Source organism: Emys orbicularis, chromosome 12, assembly GCF_028017835.1.
Source record: "Emys orbicularis isolate rEmyOrb1 chromosome 12, rEmyOrb1.hap1, whole genome shotgun sequence".
NCBI classification, from domain to species: domain Eukaryota; kingdom Metazoa; phylum Chordata; order Testudines; family Emydidae; genus Emys; species Emys orbicularis.
Window position 1 is genome coordinate 29,163,384 of NC_088694.1, and position 21,637 is coordinate 29,185,020.

General features: G+C 45.5%; 1 protein-coding gene across 2 annotated transcripts in view; it reads right to left on the minus strand.

Annotated features, from left to right (window-relative positions):
* The window catches only part of TOX2 (TOX high mobility group box family member 2), a 256,959-nt gene that overhangs the window by 3,036 nt on the left and 232,286 nt on the right, over nt 1–21,637 (minus strand). For both annotated transcript variants that reach the window (XM_065414429.1, XM_065414431.1), the window contains exons 6-8: nt 17,326–17,406; nt 9,399–9,806; nt 6,919–7,049 (exon numbers count right to left, since the gene is read on the minus strand). In XM_065414429.1, coding sequence (XP_065270501.1) covers nt 6,919–7,049; nt 9,399–9,806; nt 17,326–17,406 — 620 coding nt within the window. The remainder of the gene's footprint in view (nt 1–6,918; nt 7,050–9,398; nt 9,807–17,325; nt 17,407–21,637) is intronic.

Here is a 21,637-nt window from a genome sequence, read left to right on the forward strand (position 1 = left end):
TGCGGGCAATGAAGTACTGAAGGCCTGGTTGATGCAGCTGTTGATAAAACAAGAGCAATGGAACGCAGCCCGGCCCACACTTCACTAATCTGCATGTTTTATAATGTGCACTTAAAATGCACAGTCTTTCCCTACCGCACTAGCAAAGATTTAATACCAACGAGCAGTAGTGAGGTCTTCTAGTACCAAAACTTCATTAATTTTACAATATGCACTACAGAACATTTCCTAGTATATTACAATGCATTACCATAAATAACTGAATTCAAACTAAGTCTATTTGTGATGTTTTATCTTTGCTTTTTTATGGAGCTTGTTCAGTCAGTTGCTGATTTGGAAAATTCAGCCATCTGGAATCTCCCAGTCATTAGTATGAATTAGTGAGCGCCTCCTCGTTTGGACAAACTGAGCATACACAAATCTGCAGGCCTGGTTGATATGCATCCCAAAATAAATTATTCAGCTTTGGTAAGGTGCCCAGAGGATGGTGGGGAAATGGGGCCAAAGAATAGCAAATCATAATAAGTAGTTATGAGGGTTATAAGGACTGGACAACTGACCATATCTTTGAGAAACTATGAGCCAGGCAGATACCACATAACTGGAAAAGAACACACGTGGTATCATCTTTACAAGGGAAAGCCCATCCGTGTCGGTAATACCCCTCCGGTAACATCAGTCCCTACTAATATCATGGTGCAAATACTAAAAGAAAAGCCTGAGCACCAGTACTCACCATGTGGCTCTAGAGTTTTATATGGAATGTAGGGGTGACACAAGCGACGGGATCTGATCAGAGCCTCTTGCTGTGCATGAGACCAAGCTGAGCTGATTCCAGAAGTGCTTCTCCCACCGGTGAGGCTGTGGGGAGCGTGCAGGGCTCCAGAAAGGGAGTGCGCGAGTGGAGAATCTTTCCCAGGTACAGAGGGATGAAGAGGAGACCATCCCTCACTCTCTCCTTCTAAGCAAGGTGGAGTGGGGGGAGGGAAGAAAATTTGCTGAATGGAGTTACAGAGTCACAAAGACAATCAGCCCATGGAGATGAGACATTGTCTTGCAATGTTTGCATCTTGAAGTTCCACCAGGACATGATGCTGATGAGTCATGGCAGTGCGTTGTTACGACGTGAACATCACAACCGCAGAACTGAGATGGTTTTTACATCTCTCTGCAACTCCATTTGATGACATATTAGTTCTTCAGCTTTTCAAGATCAAGCACCGCTGACCTGGAGGACACCAGCTACTATAAGCAATCACCAGCATGGGTTTATAATGAAAACACCATGCCAGAGCTACTGGATACTTTTTTTCTTTTTACCAAATCGCCTTCTTATCAGATGCAGGCAATGCAATAGAGGGCCTCAATTTGGATTTTAGTACAGTATTTACTACAGTGCCTCGTGTAATCTTATTGAAAATATTAACTCTTGTAAATGACTGTCAGATTGGAAAAGTGGTTATAGGCCTGGGGAATTAGAATGCCTTAAATCGTAAGGAGGTGTTCAATGAAGTGCTACCTATAAAGACCTAGATGGGGGAGCTAAACATAAATGAAATCTGCAGATGATGCTACACTGGGAAGAACTGCAACTGCCCATGAGGGCAGAGGAAACATGCAAAGGGGCCTGGAGAGATTAGAAAGATTGGCAGGTAATCACAAAATGAGCTTCAAGCTGAAATACTTGAAGGAAAGCGATCCAAAACCCAGGTATTCAGTAGGTACTTGAGAAACAGTGATGGTGAAAGAAGCCAAGGGGTGATAGAGAAGAGACAACTCGTGTCAGTAGCTTGTGATATATCTGGGGAAATGAAAGCCACGCAATTTCAGAGTTCTAGATTGCAACAAATCAGAGAAATGATAGCCACTCTTTAGGCAGCAATAGGGAGATAATAGCTATAGTATTACTTCCAGTTCTGGGCAACTCAGGACCAGAAAGATATTGAAAAATTGGGTGGAGTTCTGTAAAATCAACATGATAATGAAGGGTTAGGAGGGACTGATTGATGAAGAAATATTTAAAACACTAAATATGCATAGCTGGGCTGAGTGATAACTGAAGGGATATGTGACCATGATATATCAGTATTTGAAGGGTATAAATGCAGCAGCATAATCATTTAGTGGGATATAATTAGCAGTAATTGGATTAAACTGAGCTAAGCAAAATTTCAGTTGAATTACCAGGAACACCAAGGAGTTAGTAGATGCGGAATAGTCTCCTGAGGGAAGCACAATCTTGTTACTCATTTAAAAGTTGTCTGGACAACAGACTCAGGAGAACAATGCAACATTGGCCGAGATAATGGGCAAGATGACTACAAATATATAGAAACAAAGCAAATGTATGGATCAGATGTGAAGCATAGAAAGCAAGATGGGATTGCCTGTTGCTTTAGGGAGGTTGGTACAACCCTAGGCTAGGTCTACACTGCAGCGGGGGTCCGACCTAAGATACGCAACTTCAGCTACGTGAATACCGTAGCTGAAGTTGCGTATTTTAGGTCGGCTTACCTAGCGGTGAGGACGCGGGAAAGTCGACCGCTGCCGCGCTTCCGCCGCCTCCGCTGCCGCCTCCTGCCGAGGTGGATTTCCGGAGTCGACAGCAGAGCGATCAGGGATCGATTTTACCGCGTCTTCACTAGACGCGGTAAGTCGATTCCCGAAAAACCGATTGCTACCCGCCGGATCGGCGGGTAGTGAAGACAAAGCCCTAGCTAATGGGAACCTGAGCACTTTGTGAGTCACATCACCATGGAAAACATTCAGATTCTCACCAGCCCATTGCTGATTTCTCTCCCCAGACTGTTGCTTTAATTAGAGTTATATTGAGCACAATTCTGAGGTTGAAGTGGGAATTACCCGATCTAGCGATTATCTGATAACACTGAAAACTGTGCCAATCAATCAAACCCAATAAGATATGAATTTCCTTTATGACAGAGCATTGCCTAAACTTTGTTGATATAAAGTCAGTTTATTCATGTGGTCAACAATCCACAGCCAAGAGTAGAAATGATGGGAGAAGAGCAGTCCAGTTTAACATTTAATGTGATCTGCAAATTATTGTGAAGTTTGTTGGAGATGCTATGGAGACATTCAGCTTTCACATACAAGTACCTATATAGACAGATGGAGTTATAGTCTCATTGAGACATACAGGGCTAAGCATTCAAAGCTAAGCAAAATGAGTCCTCCTGAAAAAATATGTATGCACCATAGACCCTTCAAACCATGCATCTTGGTAGCAAATACCAGGTTTTAGTAAGTGCAAGAGGTGCAAATTCATTATTGTGGGTACAATCACTGACAAACTGTGCTTACAATGAAATAAGAATTTGACTCTGAAATGTAGCTTTGGAAACTGGGCTTCCAACAGATTGTGTCTCTGTAGTACAGCGGTTCTCAAACTGTGGGTCGGGACTCCAAAGTGGGTCTCGACCCCATTTTAATGGGGTCACCAGGGCTGGTATTTAGACTTGCTGGGGCCCGGGGCCAAAGCCGAAGTCTGAGCTGCACCACACGGGGCCAAAGTCTTCAGCCCTGGGGAGTGGGGCTCAGGCTTCAGCTTCAACCCTGGGCAGCAGGGCTCAGGTTACAGGCCCCCTGCCTGGGGCTGAAGGGCTTGGGCTTTGCCCCCCGTCTGCACGGGGCGGCGGGGCTCTGGCAGGCTCAGGCTTCAGTCCCCCTTCCTGGGGTCATGTAGTAATTTTTGTCAGAAGGAGGTGGTGGTGCAATGAAGTTTGAGAACCCTGCTCTAGTTCTAAGAGCCTTGCTCTTTGCTCGATAGGAACTGTGTTTCTTCACTATGGAGCCTTGTCTGTACAAGTGGAAAGAACGGAAAAACCGTCCACAGACAGGTCCATACTCAGTTCAGTTCATTGTTATAATTATTTTCTGGCGTTCTCTGTGCAATCAGCGTGGTTTTAATATGATTCTTCCAGGAATCTGAGATAAACCCGTGAAATTTGATATTTTCTCTGTGACAAAGGCATGAAATGCATGAACTTTGATCATGAATCGCACGGGGCCCTGTGCATACAATACAGCTTTTTGTCAGGCTATTAAAGAGCTTGATTTAGCAACACACAGCTCACACGGGCCAATTACATTGGTGCTTCATGTGGCTACCATGGTACCCCAAGTGTTCTGTATAATACATTTTTTATCAAACTACCTCTATCAGGATGCCTGGAGGGGCGCACTATGGGGAACTTCTCTCCCCACCCAATCCCCAGAGAGCTCCCTCCATGGAGTCTGGGGGAAGGGTGCGTGTGACTTATCTCTAGGCCTGAAAATCCAGCACCTTTCACCAGAGATAAATGCACATAACATTTATAAAACAAACTCACTGATGAGCTTCATTAAGTGCTTGAAAGAGGCTGCCGAGGACAGCCCTGAATGCTGATGTTCACACTGAGTATCACTTATTTTTCTCCCAAGGTATCATAAATAGCACGAGAACAAGACCTCACTTTCCTCTGACTTCCCCAGAGAACAAGGGCTACCCCCTCAGAGCTCTTGAGGTGCCCAAAGGACCAGCAGGGAGAGCCAGCTGATCTCAGAATGCTGGCCCGACTGTTCCCGCAGGCAAAGCTGTGGAAACTCTTCCTGCCCTGACCAGAATCACCATCTCAAGCTCCGGCGCGTAAATGTTCATTTGCTGCCGCTGGATCTAAAGAGGGTTTTGTTTTTCCTGATATGTTTGGTATCCAGTGCTGCTCCTTCAGGCCAAAATGTTCAGACGTCTCTTAGGTGCCTAGGGCCACATTTTCAAAACTGGCCACTGATTTTGTGTGTCTTGAATTCTGGTGCCCAAACGGAGATGCTTTGTGCCTGATTTTCACAATTGGTGAGGACCTACGATGGCAGCTGGCACCAATAGGATTGTCAGGTGCTCAGCACCTCTGGAAATGATGTCCTCAGGCCACCTTTATTTAGCTGGTAAGCTTTCTTGGGCAGGATGGCCTTTCTGGGCTGTGTTTGTACAGCATCTAGCACAAGGGGGCTCTGGGCTAGGACTCCGGCATACCACTGACATACCAATACGTAACAAAACACTGTCAGAAATAACGAGTGAGTTTGGGTGCCTCAATTGTTGATGCCCAACTTCAGTCACCTCGAAGGGGCTGGCACAAGATGCTCAGAGCATTTGGGCACCTCAGATTTGAGTGCCCCAACTTCAGAGACCTTGGCTAAGATTTTCCTAGATGACGAATCATTAGTCAGGTCTGAGGTGCCCAAAATTTGAAAATGTGGACCCACACGGCTGCAGTGGGAGTTGTGGGTGCTCAGCACCTCTAAAAATCAGGACCCTCTTAGATGTACGTGCCTGATTTTAGGTACCCAGGTCTTAACATTTTGGCTTTAATACCCAAAAGTACCTTCCCGGGGTCTGGGAGGCAATTCACTTCGTTCAAATGGTCTATTCAGATCGTTAGGACTCCCCGCAAAGGTTTCCTTGAAAAGTCTGCAATAGTCCATGTAGCTGAACTGTTTCAAGTAGACAGGAGTCCAAAGCATCCTACAGGTTCAGCAGATTATTTACTTCCCCCAAACAAGTACAACGTATGTGTTATCTGGGCTGAATCAAGAGATCATAATTGCATTGCTGGCACAGAGCAGTGTTGTATTTCCAAAATACCTGTAAGCTTGCTATTATCTATAGTGAAAGCACTATGTTCCAGTACAGCACTATACTTCAGTCAAGTCAAACAAGCACTCAGAAAACAATCATGCTTCCCCTTCCATACTTTCAGAGAGGGCAGCATCTCACAGGGTAAACAGAATGACTCCCAACTCCTTATCACTGCACTTTTGTGCCACAAGGAGTGGATACAGCAGAGGCTGGAGTGCTTTTAATACACCCACTCCCCTCTCAACTTCAAGAACTAAGTTGCTTCCAGAGTTTTAGTTTATTCTTCCCTTGGAGTTTGAATGTCATTGCACTGAACTTTCCATTGACATCCTCAATATCGTAATTCTCATCATGGCATAACAGGAAAGAGCTCTCTTCAGCCCTGCAGAATTTACAGGCCTCGTCCTGAGCCTGTAAAATACTTTGCGTGTATTAGGGAGTGAGGCATGTTGTCCTCTAGTGCTCAGCCCTACAGAAAAGATAATGGACCTACTACTAGTGTTAGCCAGGGGAGTTCTTTAGCTTAAGTGTTAGAGGCCAATATTTTGGAAGCTGAAAAGACAAGTCTATTGTCTGCAGACATAGTATTGCAATACCACAGCTCCCACTGAAGTCAAGCATCTTTCAGGATTAGGCCCTGCATCTCCCTCCCCCCGCATGAAACAGAAGCTGTCCAGTCAAGAGAAAAATCTCGTTTTCTCAAGTTTGGGGGCAGCAAATCAACCTCTCTCTGGTTACAAGAAGCTGCTCCTCTTGATTAACCAGCACATGCCGGGGGGAGGCCATCCTTGCTAATACTTGAAAAGGTCTTTCACATTTTCAAAACTTAAAAAGTCAAAAAAGTCAAGCTGGATTTTTCACTTCAGTGCATGAGAACCATATTGGTAGGGATGAGAAAAGAACTGTCCAATGCACATAACAGCAATGGGTCAGGCTGGCCTGTTCTGCTCAACGTAAATGTGCCTTTACTGTGCATTTACATATACAAGAAAATCGCAAGATTCAGTCATTGTCTTTCCTTTTTTAAAAATATGTTTATATTTTATATGTATATATAGGAATTGTTTTGGGGACCGGACAGCTCACTTTCCCAGAAACCCAAGTTACTAAATAAAAGGAGCACTGTAACGTTAAAATAATGCATGTTTTTGGAACATGGCATTTTGATTTCTTTTACATTTTCCTTTCTTGAAGTTATAAACTATCATGTGTCTGATCATAAGAAAACAGTGCAGACAACTCTCCAAGCATGTTAGTAGTATATTGTTTTGTTTACTGGCCTGCAGTGGTTAATTCCACACTCTCTGCTGGAGTAATCATTGTCCCAGTCGGTATTTCCCGGGGGGTTTGATGCACCAGGAGACCGGGGTCCAACACTGTTTTGAAACTCAGATGAAATATGTGAAAAGTCCTGTGTGGGGAGACAATAAAAGAAGGGAAGAAAAAGTTACACCCATACCAACAGGCAGATAAGCAGAAGTTCTAGTTAATGTTTGCCTATGCATATCCAAATACGCTGCCCAGAAAGTATGGGCAGAACCGAGCTAAGACGAGCGTTTAAACATGTGCACAATCTCACTGAAATCAAAAGGACTTGAGCATGTGCTTAAGAACTGAATGGGAGAGTGGAACCATTTCACAATGATCCCTGATACAAGGACAACATTTACTTCACCTCACTGTTTCTCTCCCATGTTTTTAAGGGCCTCTCTCCTAGGGAGAGCTTTGGTAAACAGCTGCAGAATATGCAACGTGATGAAAGCCTTTGCATCAGCATTCTGGTAATGAAAGCCATTTTCCCATCTCAAGTGCGGTTCTCTTCGCAATAATACATTAGCCTGTCCTAATGTACAGTAACAAGGTAAAGAAAATCCACGCAAGCAACATTCTCTCCATCAACTGTCATGGCTGGCAGTTTAACATATTATCTGAAAACCTATCATGATACTGTTTGTGCATGGGTGACCTAATTATCAAATGTTAGGGAACAGATATTAACAATGGAATCAAGGCAGCTACTTGACTGAGAACATGGCTTCTCCCGAAACATTCACTTTTGGTATTTAAGTTGCTAACAAAATATGTGGAATTAAACTTTAAAAAAATCTGTGTCCAACCTTGCCTGACACCCCATTTTAAACGATCGCCATATGATTGTCGCTTATCCCCACCACAGGGTGAGAGCTATTGCTGACTATATGGTGGCCACCTTTGCTTACACGGGACTACACCATGCCAATACTGAAGTTATTGCTCTGTAAAGAGCGTTTGGGACATCTGGACTATGCAGGATATTGCTCTCTTGGATATGATGGCTTTTAATAGCCTGAGGGACAATTTTGTTACCAAGGCCCATTTCACATTAGACTTTTCTCCACTACTCTATATGCCAAGGTTATCAAATGATCTTTTCTCAAAGTTGGTCCTGAATAGGATGGGCAGAATCATGGAAAAACCCCTATTCATTAATTATATTATTTGATGAATTTTGTGAAACATATTTAATAAATAAATGATGCAACAAATTATTCAGTCAGGTCCTCTGGCTGGGAGAATAATGGGGTAAAAGATTCATCAAATAAGTTATCTGATAGCTGTGAAATTGATAGAGTAAGCCCTCCACTCTGAATAGTTCACCCAGCTCTAGTTACATGGGAGAATCAGAGACTCCTAGAAATTAGAGATGGGAAAGATCTCTTAGGTCATCCCGTTCATCCCTAGCCAATGCCAGAGTGTTCCCTTTAGGGCATATGATGTACTTTGCACCATTGCCCATTCATCCAAAAGCTCTCTCTCCTCCTGGTTTATTTTCTTCATATCAGAAACCCATGACTGGCCCCTCTAAATGTGGGCTCACAGGCTGAGTTTGGACATTGCAAAGAATGGTTTGTTCATCTTAAGGTAGGCAGCCTGCATATGAGCACACACTACAGGAACTACTTTGCTGCCATGCAATTCAAGTTAAGCCCGTTTTTTATCCTTTCAGCTCTTCTATCAAGCAAGTGAATTGGGTAATTTTCCCCATTGCTGGGAAGTCACTGGAAAATCAATCATATTCCATGAAACGCTTTCATGAAATGATTTTCCCTCTGCATTTTTAAGTTATTTTCTCTTCCCATATGCTAACCTTTGGAAAAAAAAAAATCCTACATTCACCTCTATTGTTATCCCAGGAGCTTTCATCCTTTATTTCAGTGCTGTCACACATGCTTTCTTTGCCTGATTATCCAGGGCACTGTGTCAGATGAACAGAAAGCTCCACTCCACCCTGCTAAATTCACCTGAAGCCCAGTAGACAACTAGGGGACAGCTTGTCTTACAAGAACTTCTACCCGGTACATCCTTGACTGCTATGGGAGTCTAAAGGCATGTCTACATTGCAGCCGGGGTGTGAATGGCAGATCATGGAGACGTACAATGAAAGTCAACAGGATTTATGCTCCTAAGCCGCTTACTCCCTTTTCAAACTCCCACCCTAAAATGTCAGACAAACGACAGAGCTGGGAGGTAACGGAGCCAGCGGCCATCTACAGGAGAGTCTCAGGGCTAGGGGAGTTGACAATGGAATACTCTCTTAGAGTGACATCTTTGCCCAAAGTGCCACATTAGTACGGTCATGACCTGGAAAATCATTATTAGTAATAGGCTCCACCGGTAACACGAGAAACTTAAGCTGAGAGTACAGTCTCTGATGCACAGCAGATCTTGCTTTAAAAATGTGTTCCCTTTTAGACTGGTATTCAGGATCCAGGCCACTCACCTGCTGCCCTGGAGGTGAAGCGTTCATTGGGGGCTGTACCTGTAGTGCCATGGAAGGAGACAAGATGGATTGCTGTGGGACCTGCTGCATGCTGAGTGACTGGTTGAGGAGGGAGCTCTGTGGGTGATGCAAAGACAGCTGCTGATGGAGAGGAGGGCTGATTTGGAAAGAAGGAGGTGGCGAGGCACTGATGCTGGGCAACATGGGTTTGGAACTGAGGGTTCGGGAGAGGCTGGGGTGAGGGTGTCCCCGGTAACTCTGCAGATCTGATGGGGACAGGAATGAGCCTAAGCCAGGATAAGGCGATGAGGCCTGTGGTGGCATCGTATACATGGGCTGTTTTGGTGGTATCATTTTGGAAGGTTGGTTGGGTTGGGCGCTTTTCGTCTCACCCTGATCGGCAGAGCCCTGCAAGAAAACAGAACAGGGGTCAAGTGAAAAAGGAGTTCTTTAAATGAAGAAAACATCATCATCCACCTTTGCCTGTTCCCTCACAGGCACTCGGCCTCCACCTCTCCCACACTGAGGATAGTGCTCATGATTGTTCTGTGTTTGTACAGCACCTGGCGCAATGGGTCCAGGTTCATGACTAGGGCGCCTAGCTGCCATGGTAGTACAAATAATACATAATAAGATAACAACAACAAGCACAGACACAGTTTTAAACACTATATACACACACACAGTTACCACGTGGCTCACACTCACTCAATTGTGCTCCCCACAGTTTTGTTCCCTAAAATCTTGCAGCAAAAGTCATTTTAGTTTCCCTGATTCTCTTCCCCACCTTATACCCCCAGCCCTCTCAGACCGGCACCATCACCCACTGCTCTCAGCATGTCACTGAATCCTTCCTGTTAAAATCCCTCCATGCTGATTCTCGTCTCCTCTGCAGGATCCACAATACAAAGATGCACAGGTAACACCTTCCTTTCCTTTGTTTCTCCTCCCATCCACCCAACTCAAGCCAGCAGGCCTGTAAAACCAGACTGGCAGCAATATCCAAAGCCAGAAAAATCAAGCCCTGTACTCAGCAGTGGACTCCGAAGCGACTAGAGCACAAGGAAGGCAAACTCCTCAGAACTGGTGCCTGCCTGCAGTTCACTTTTAGACCCAGAGAGATGGGGGATAGAATCACTTTCTTTTCTAATTAAAAAAAAATGTAACATGCTGACTTCTTAATCGTGTGAATTCCTGCAATCCTGACAGGGCTTCATAAAGTACAATGCAGGAATGGCCTCATTTTGGAACAAAGAGGAATACATGGGATATTTTTTGGCTTGGGCAAGCAGGGTTTTTCATGAGGGCTTTATAATGTAACTAACAGTTTCTTCCTGCCAGAGAAAGAGGGAGCACTGCCTAATCTGACTTTCACTCAACACAGAGTTGCCCTTCTGCAGACAGGTGACCTTTGGATTAACTGAAATTAAGAAAATCTCCCTTCCCTCCTCCCCCCTCCCCTGCCCCCATTAACTGCCCACACCCATCTCCCTGTAAAGAGCAGCATATTATAGCAATAACTTCAGTACATTTTGTTCCTTGGAAAAGACTGTTATTCTGTCCCAGCAAATGTGGGTTCTCACTACTTCTCAGGATTGAGCCCAACAGCTGCTTCTGCTGCAGTAACACAAACAGCACTAACATCTCACACCTCAGGCACGCTCCCAGTACTTCTGCCATAACCTCAAGCCTGTCCTGTCCTGCCCCGCCCCGCCCCACCCCACCCCAACCACTGCTGCACATAAACCCTTCACAAGCCCTGCTAGTGCTCCACTGCCCTCAGTTGCTAAGTTAACTGCCTTATGTCACTGCCTGTGGTCGGTTCAGGGAAAGATCCTGTGAGTTGCTCTAGGCAGACTTAGTGAGAGGCTGTTAGGCCAGGCAGAACTTGAAATCAAAACTGCCCCTCACAAACAGTCACTTTTCAGCTGCTCTGACCCTGACAGTTACGAATGCTGCAGTGTGTGTGTTTGTACAATGGCTTTGTTCTCTTGCTGCCCATCGCATCCTCCACTTTGATCCCGCAGATCAATCAGGATGCTGGATTTGGGACATCACATTATTTTCCATGGTAACTGACTGTGATGCAATTAACTAAGGCTTAATACTTCGGTGCAGGACCAAGGAGGAGAAACTGGGCTGGGAGGGAAAAGGCCCTAATATTCTCACAGACACACAGAGACACACGCATAGGATTCTGCACTGCTGACTGGAGTTTTGCAATTGACTTCAAATGGTGAATGATCAAACCCATAAACACATACACAAAAGTTGGACATGTCCACACCCTCAGTAACTGCAGAAGTCCAGTGGTGGTTCTTACAGGCATGGGAATCTTACATAAGATAAACAATCTAGTCTCAGTATCTGCATGTAACAGGACTGCACTGGCGAGGGCCCTGTACAGGAGTGCTAGAGCCTTGCATAAAGAGTCAGATGAATTACTGCCATCTCCCACTGTCAGATGGATCTTGTTAGCTCCAATCAGGATAGAAATGGGGTTGCAGGGGATCTACGGGGCAGAGGGAACTAGGCTGGGAAAGATGGTTCCTGCAGGGAAACTCTAGCAGCAGCTGTGCTCAAAGAGAAAGCTAGGCTGAAATCTACATTTTCTTAATAATATAGTAATACTAGCATCAGCAGATCTTACAGCACTTTACAAAGGAGGGCAGTATTATTATCCCCATTTTACAGATGGGGAAACAGATGCACAGGGAGGTGAAATGATTTGCCCAAGGTCACCCAGCAGGCCAGTGGCATAACAAGGACTAGAACCCAGGTCTCCTGAGCATAGTCCAGAGCTCTATTCACTAGGCAACACTGCCTTGTGATTTGACTTACCAATAAAACTAAGCCCTAGTAGGAAGGTCAGCTGGGACAATGCAGTTTGTGTAGACTCTATCTGGAGCAGGATTGGGCCCCACCTGCAATATCCCCTTGGACCTCCCTATGCTTACTTGCATACAGCAAATACTAAGTTTATCTAACTGCAAATACTTATTTACTTCTCTGAAGCAACAGGCAAGTTTCTAAGGCACATACAGACACAGGAAATATTTTTGCCTCTAAATGCTCTCATTTCCACATTTATTTAAATATGAAACTCACCCTTTAAAACTCCTGCTCTCTCTAACCCCAACCCCACACAACAGTGATTATTGCTTTCTTGCTGTATGCACTGAGATACTGCTCCACTGTATTAAAGGCAGCACAAACAGAATTCCAATATCAAAATAGCCAGGCAAGCTCGTACTAAAAACATTCAGAGCGGTTATGAATCTTTTTAAGCACTTAAACCAATGAAAGAGACTTAGATTATTTCCTTTTTGACCTTTTTGCCACAGCTCTTAACCTTCAAGTGTGGCTTGGTTAACTCTGAGGCAAGGTGCCTCAGCGCTCGCTGCACAGCATGACATGTGTAGTTACTCCGCTTGTAATTACATTCCAGTTTAAGCCATGTGGGTTTATTTTTAACATTAAGTATAATTGTGCACAATATTAACGACGGGCTGACATCACTAAGCTCCCAGTCTGACATAGTTTCACTCCAGGGGCTGTCAGCCCATGCAACTTTAACAGTTTTCCATGCCAGGCACCCATGTCATTGAGGGCAGTCCCAATTCTTAAAGGAAAACGTATATTCGGTCCCCTCCCACCACCCCTTCAGCAAGGGCAGAAGCTTAGTTTGGTCCCTCACTGTGATGGCGCCCTCTGCAGGAAAGGGCCAACAGCCACACCTAGTTCCATTGCCATGCAGTGGATAGTCACATACTACTGCAATTGGGAGAGATGGGGAGAGAAGTCAGTCTGATGTCCTATATTTAAGATTCTCTCTCTGTGGTTTCACAAGTGGGTTGGGCCTCTCCCTGGCTGACTGTTGCTAGTCAAGGAAAGACATTTATTGGTGATTTGTCTCTACGCCTGCCATTTTCTACAGGAGGTTGATGAGGATGTTCCGTTTCCATGGACCTTGTCGGCTGAAGCCACGTGCAGCATTTGAGTCACATTGATGGGCCACGTAGCTGAGCCGTGTCTCCTTCAGAGTTCTGGCTGGCTGAGTGATGTGCATGTGTGATGTCAGCCTGCGAGGGCCACAGACAGCACAGAAATCTGCCTCTGCTTCTTCTAGAGTGCTAGCCAAAGTAGAGATGCACTACCATGGTCCAGGAGGGGAGACAGCACTGATAACTACCACTGAGGGTAGGCAGTCCCCGGCCAGCAAGGAACTAGCAATGGAAGACACTTAAAAGGCAGCATTCAGAGTATGAGATTTGGATGTTTAGCCAAACTGTTGAGATCTTTCCCATCAATCCATCCCCATTTCTTGTTCCTCCCACCCAGGTCTCCTCCCCTTCCCATGTCAACCTGATTCCCGTCCTGCTACTATCCTCCTTCAGCGTGGGGACACTTACCTCTAGCTAGTCTCAGCCACCCTAACCCTTGGTTAGGCCCTGCTCATTGGGTCCCTCTTGTCCCTCACACGCCCAGTGGCTACTTTCCCCCAGTTCTGTCCTTCCCCACGCCCTTTGCTAACATTTCCCAAACACCACCGAGTCTCTGCAGTCTGTCTCCCTGAGTCCAGGCTGTGCACAGCATCACTCAATCAACCCTCCTTCTGACCTGGGACACCTCAGAGCCCATGTGACTCAATGACAGTCGACCTGAGACCCAACCCCGCAGAGATGGCCAGAGCAGCTGAGAACCCACAATGACTTCATGTCAGAAAGTGCATAGGGATGTAAAGGGGATAGGATACCTGGGTACAGCGAAGAGAATGAAATTTACCGTATAAAACCATGAAGGTATAAAGGAGGCATGAGGAACACCCAAGCAGCAGAAGGAGATGAGCCAAGATCTCAGAAGCATGATACTAATGTCCTGGGACCAGTGCTTAATTTGTAACAAAAGAGGTTCCCGGGCTCACGCAACTTTTTTACTTTCATAACTGAAGTAGCAAGGACAAAGGGGCCAGGGCTCTGAACTGCCAAGCCCAGAAGTGCCAGGGCTCTGAACTGCCAAGCCGAGAGGTGCCAGGGCTCAGCCCCTGGCACAAATTAAGCACCGCCTGGGACCTCACTGTGAGTGACATTCATACACTTCCAGAATTGAAAGTGGCGGATCCATTCTCTCTCCATCCTTTTTCCTCTGAATTGGATTAATCCTCTATAGCAGAGGAGGTTGTTTTTATTTTTTTTACTATTGCTGTTGCCATGTGTTATTTACCCAGCTCACAGCTGTTATGGCACTAATTAGCTATTTATTTCTTCATTGTTTGGGATGGTACACTTTCCCATTTTGTAGGAATTCATTCACATTTGCTTTTAACCTTTTCTCCTAACCTGGCATGGGGAAACAGCACCCTTCTCACCTTCTTAAATGCACTGCAGACTTCTGTTTCCATTTAGAAGGTCTGTCTGAACTGCAGACCTATCCATTAGATTACACCAAAGTAAACTCTCCCTACCACTGTGCTGTGTACAAACCCAAATGGAAGAGAAGAGTAAGCACAGAGGAGCGGGGAGGAGAGATTAGCACAATTCCAGTGACAAAGTACAGGCACTTTCCCCTATAATAATGGTCTAGAGAATCTGCTGCCTGCATATAACTCCCTTCCTCCCAGATCCAGCCCTGTTCAATGGGCAAGAAGAGCTGCAGGACAAAGAGAATCTATGTTGTTTCTATGGAACCTACCACTGTGGTATCTGAGCTCCTGTCACGTCCCATATTGTGCACTGACCTGGTAAGTCACAACCCAGAACTAACGCTACCTGGCGGTGGCGGGAGGGTTGATCCTCTGCCCCCACCCTCCACTTCCACTGATGTTGCCTCTAACTCCACTCAACTAGCGTCTGGAACTGCACCCCGAGTCTACTATGGCACCCAGGCCACATCAAGAGAGAGGAGGGGAGGCACTGGGTGCTTCCGGGCATCGAGGCCAACAGGTGCTACTTGAGGACTAAGCTGGATAGGCCAAGGGGCATCATGGGGGAAGTTCTGGTGCAGGAAGAAGCCGACCGCCCTCCACACCATGGGAGACCACCCCAGATCAGGAGCTGTAGGGGGAGTGAGGTGGGCAGAAGGCAACCTCCCCACCCGAGTGATGCAGAGAGAGAAATGGGGAAGATAGGTTGGAAGGAAAGGAAAGAAAGACAGGGCTGGCTGGGGGGGGGGGGGGGGAAGAGAAATGGGAATTAAGGGGGACCTGGAGGGTGGTCTGGAGAGGACAGACTCAGGGGAGGGGAAACTAAAACCTTCTCTGCCCAGGGAGCCAATATAAACAACCACCTCAGAACCCTGTAACACTATCAGATGGCTGCAGATGGCTGTGCTGCTCCTTCAGAGCTCTCCCCATGACAGTATGAACCTGTGCCTCCAGAAGGAGTTGCTATTGCTCCCTCACACAGCCAGAGTCTCCTCCCCGCTAGTCCGGATGTGCCCAGTGTGCTTTCACTGACAGCAGTGTGAATTCACAGTAACACCACCGAGGCCAATGGAGTGACTAGGTATTTACACTGCTCAGGGCGCTCGACTCACAGCCGGAGCCACCAGCAGGGCTGAACCCACAGCTCAGTGAATGTGGCTCCTGTCCGGCTACTGAGCCCAGCTCCAGGACAGCTTAGGGCTCACCTTGCCACCCCAGCCTTTTCCAGGAGTCATGAGCATCACTCTCTGCAGTGCTCATGGCCCCTCTTGATTCAGGGGGCAGGAGAAAGAGCCTGGGATATGAGAAGGTAGCCCACTGGGAGGCAGACAAAGTCAGCAGACATGTTCCCTCCTCCCCATGGGCAGAGATGCCCATTGACTGCCGTGGCACCTGCCGATAAGGACACAGATGGTAAACAGCAAGCGGATCAGTGCTGAGCCAGGAGTGGAAATTGGGGAATACACTCACATCCGCAGGTCGTGTCTAGGAACCTTACAGATCAGTTCCTTTCTCCTCTCTCAGGAATTAAATCCAGCAGAAGGTTCTTCCTTCCTCTTACTTTGGAAGGCAAACAGTGTCCTGACCAATGGCCACGGGCGCTCAGACAGATGTGCTGAGGAGGGTGTACGGCTCACACTACCATTCCAGGAGACACTGGCAAGTGAGAGGGGCACTGGGCTTGGGCGTTACTTCTGTCCTGCACACTCCCATGTAAGGCCATGAATTAACATACTGAGAGTCCCCTAAGCTGAAATGCGTAAGAAAGTCTCCTGTTGTGGGCATGAAAGGGACAAAACCTCCAAAGAGTTATAAAACCACTGGAGCAGATCCTCAGGTGGTGTAAATGCATGGACATTGCTGCCCCACTTTATACCAGCTGAGGATCTGGCCCATTGTCTTTAGTGTCTTTTGCAAAATGCCTGTATATTGCAAATCCTTTTGCTCGTCAGCCTATCACCTGGATGCCAATTGCAAGAGTGGTGTAAAGAATCCAAGCACCATACTCTGGAATGGTGTAAGTGAGCAACAGAACCAGGTAATGGAATTCAAATAACATCTCACCTTTGAGCGATGGTAACATAGCGCAGACAATTCAGCCCCCCTCTGATGGGGGCGGGGGGGAGAACCAAGACAAAACGGAAACCTATCTAAAGCTGCAAATCAGTTATTACTCAGTGTGGTTACAGAGCAATCCAACTGCAGTGAGGGATCATGGCAGCCCTGCCTTCAAACACTGCAATGTGCCATAATAAATGAGATCTTATTTTGGTGTGTTAAGGAAAAAAAATTGGCACCCACACTGCATTGTGTACGCTCAAGTCGTGCTGCAGAGCATTTCATTTAGCTCCTCCAGAAGGTATTTAACACTGATATTAGTTTTGATAGCACGGTTACAGTGTATTTCTTATAAACTTGCTCCTCCCCAGAGATTTCCATGAGTTCCAGCTAATTCGTCATTGCCACATCCATAGAGACTCATGTATGAAACACATTGTCTGTTACCTTGGAAACCAAGCTGGCCCTGTAGGCTGCCAGAGCCTTTAGATACTCCTTCTTCGCGGCTTCTGTTTTCCTCTTATATGCCTGAAAGGACCAAACAATGAATAATAATTAATAAAGCAAAACCGGGTGCTGTCTGGCTTTGCTACATCTCACCCTCTGCACATCGCCCGTGTCTCCACTGGGCTGTGTTGCTTTGTTACAAGGAACAGGGATGGGGCCTTAAAATACAGTGTGCAGGAAAAGCAGGTTTCTCACTGAGGTGCCTGCCAAGGGGGGGGGGGGAGAAATTTGACCCAAATAAACCCCTAGATCTGAACACCCTCAAATTTTGGGGAAGTGTGTGTGTGTGTGGGGGGGGGGGGATGGATCTGAACCTTGCTAGGTATTTGTACGTGCTCCTTGCCATGGTATCTGAGAGAGTGGGTTAGGGGTGGTAAAGAGAGCCTCTCTCTCATGGTTCAGAGAGGTCTGTGTTCCTGGTGCATGCCAAAGGAGGACAGCCCTGTCAATGGAGCAAATCTACTACAAAAAACAGAATCCCAACAGGGTTCTATGCTACCCATCTGCCCTAGCCAGAGACCTGTTTCAGAGAGAGGTGCCTTTTCAATCACCCTTTGATTCACGGCCACCAGGGCTGTCAAGCTGTGGCAATCTGAATGAGTGAGATTTTGTCTATTTCATTGAAATACATGGGGAAAGTCTTCATGGTAGGAGTAAGTGTCATGGAGTCAGCGGGAGGAGGTCTGCTCTGGATGACACTGGTGTGAAATCAATGGAGTCATTCCACACTGTTACCCCGTGTGTGAATGAGAACAGAATCTGAAAAATTAATTCAGTATAAGGAAGCCTCCCAACATTGCAAATTCCAAATGTTAAAAAATCATGAGTTAGGCCCCCCAAAATCATGAGATTGGTTTAAAAATCACAATTTCAGAAATCCTAAATTTTGGGTTCTTTTTCTTTGCCTTCTACTTTTGAGTCTTTAAGGCTCATGTTTTCAAGCTTTCCTCTGCAACCTTGAGGGCTAGAAACTTAATTTTCCTTTTCAAATGAATGCTGAGATTCTCCATGAATTGGGGCTTTGAGAAAAACACTACGTATTGTGAGAATCAGCATCACTAAATGGAGCTTGCCAGACTTTAACAACTGTTGATAACTAGTCTCTCTCTACCATAAGAATAATTGTTTTACTCTAGCTGTATTGTGCTGGGCTAATTTTCAGCTCAGAATGACACTCATGAAACCTTAGTACAGTGGTTCTCAAACTTTTGTACTGGTGACCCCTTTCACGTAGCAAGTCTCTGAGTGCGACCCCCCCTTTTAAATTAAAAACACTTTTTATATATTTAACACCATTATAAATTCTGGAGGCAAAGCAGGGTTTGGGGTGGAGGCTGACAGCTCGCGACCCCCCCATGTAGTATCCTTGTGACCCCCAGTTTGAGAACCCCTGCCTTAGTATGAAGTCAATAGGTTGCAAGGAGCATAAGTCTGAGGAGAATCTGGTGTGCTGTTTGTAGAACTGACACAGAAATACAGCCCTACCTCATGCAGGCCAATTCCCCAATGGCCCCCAAGGACCAAACTGGAACCAGCTAAAATTATCAAGTGAGAAAAATATTTTCAAATGAAAGAAAAATGTGGGCAAGGGAGGAAAGTACTGAAATAAAATACCTACTAACCTCCTGCATGAAACCCAAATCCCTCATCGAACAAGTCAAAGTTAATTTAAGTTAGAACAGATTTGAATGCATTTAACTCTGCTTTCAAAACAACAACTTTACAACAGTAAATATGCTGATGTCCAGAGGAGATTTTCAGTTGTTTTTCGTCACGTGTTTCCATCGTGGCATCGCGTATTATAGTCAAATAATGTAAATGACCAAGGACTCACTTGTGAGCCCAGCTGCATGCCTGCCAGGGGGCAAGGAGCTATAAGGAGCCCCCTTTCTTCCCTTTGTGTGCTATGTGCACCCAAAGATCTGTGCAAAGGGATGAGCAGCCCCTGCTGGGCTGCTATGCCCTTCCCGGCTCAGATGGACAGGGATTTGGCAGAGCTCCACCCCCATGCTCCCAATAAATTGGCCAGTGCAGCTGAGTCAGCCTGGAAGGGAGATTAAGCTGTTCAAGGTCCAGTCACAATCTGGTCCCTGCGCTGCCCCTTACTCCAGCTGGATTGGAAGATAACCATCCAGTTACAAATGAGTATTTTATTACAGTCAAATGCAAAAGAGTAAATAACGTTTTTACCATTGAGTTCATACACATTTCTGCACACCCTGAAGGCGGCTGCCTAGCATGTCCCGTTGTGTCATGTCTGTCCACTCCCTGATCTTTTTTATCTTACTATGTCTGGTCTCTCGGCCTTGATAGCTGTTGCAGTCCCGCAGTATTACCACACTGGGCAGTGAGAGCTCAAATAACTGTGGCCTCAGTATAGGGTGACCAGACAGCAAGTATGAAAAATCGGGACGGGGGGGGGGGGGGGGGGTGGTAATAGGACCCTATATAAGAAAAAGACCCCAAACTTGGGACTGTCCTTATAAAATCGGGACATCTGGTCACCCTACCCCAGTAGTACCAGAAAGGCGAAAAAGAGGTTTTGTATCATGCTTTTTCTTTCCTTAGGATTGTAATTTACAAACCGTACTTGCTCTAGGTTGAATGCATAGTCTAAGAATGGGATCATTTCTCTTTACACTTCTGAAAAGGATCAATCTGGGAGACATTGGGCCTGGTCCTGAAGTCCTTGCACACGCAAAACCTCCAGTAAAGTGAATAGAGTTGAGAAGGTGTTCCAGCCCACAGACATTCATGTGCACTGAGCATATTTAGCAGCCCCACAGATCTAAAGATCACGCAGGAGTCAATATGGTTTCCCAGGATGAAATTTCTGGCTTTTCACTTACAAAATATGAAATACGATATAAAAATTATGCTAAAAGACCATTCAAATGGCAAAGTCAAGCCCTCTAAAGTGAGAAATGGAGAATCAAGGTTGCCCATGCAATCTTAATTTCCCCCTTAGTAAGGATGTATTATGATACAATCTTTAGTTACACGATCACATTTGTTCTACATGGTCCCTGCCTCGTTCAGTTCACTGAGTGGATGGTGCAAGAACAGAATTAGAAAGGATGCTTTTTTGTGGTTAAGGCACTGATGGAACCCAGGAGAGCTGGGCATTCTTCACAGACTTCCTGTGTGATGTCTGGCATACATATATAGGAACCCAATTAAGAATACAGAGGCATAGTTAATTCGGACATTTCCTAATTTTTGAGTGCTAGAGTTTGCAGCCTTTATTTGCTTTTAACGTATTTTTTGTTGTGTAATATACATCATATACACTGCCTATATGCTATATAGTATCAGGCAACCTTAATAGTAGGTGGTGCTACCAGCCCCACCTATATATGCACGTACATATATACATTGCACACACACTGATGTGTGTATGTTTGGGTGTGCACGCATGTGTCTAAAACAGTGTCAGGAAAGACGGTTCCAGTTGGAACACATTATTTTTTATTCATGCTGCAGACACGTATTGCTTCAACTCAGATTCACTAACAAAGGATCTGAGTGCAAGATTGGAAGGCAGACATTTTAAAGATCATCTCGCGTGTAAAAGCTGAAAATTGGATGAAAGCTAATCAGAAGTGATTTCAGTGCTGAAACTGTTTCTTCCAAAATGTGCAGAAAAACACTCATCTGGTCCCAGTGCATGAAGGATGCCATCCTCTTCACAGGGGCTTTTCAATCCCATGTCCTCTTCATTGATTTGTATAAAGAAATATGTAATACTGAGGAATTTACTTTTAATGGATGCTCTCAAATGCAATATCAGATGCCGGTATAACAATGAAATATCCATCGCCCTCTCTCAAGTCAGTACATAACAGTGATCATATCTGATGGTGATTAATCAAAAACATATTTATTTTCTTCTTATGCTGCTGTAAAATACCTAGGACGGGATTTTCTTGTTTTTGGTAGCACATAAACTAAAAGTGCTCTTGACTCAAACGCTGCATGGAAGTTCATTCAGTGACAGTGGATACTATTGTCATGGCACACACGGAGAAGCAGCAATTTAGTGCTTGGGAGAGTGGGGAAGGGAGGGGAATTGAGAGTTTTTAACTTAACAAACAAAAAGAAACAAATAACTAATAAGCAACGTGCTTATCACCCCAGTCACTTTGCTTGTGTGTTATAGCCCTTTCCCACCCCCTTCATCTACCTTTGTCTTTTTAGATTGTAAGCAATTTGAGGCAGGAACTGCGTCTTCTCTTGTATTTGGAAAGTGCTA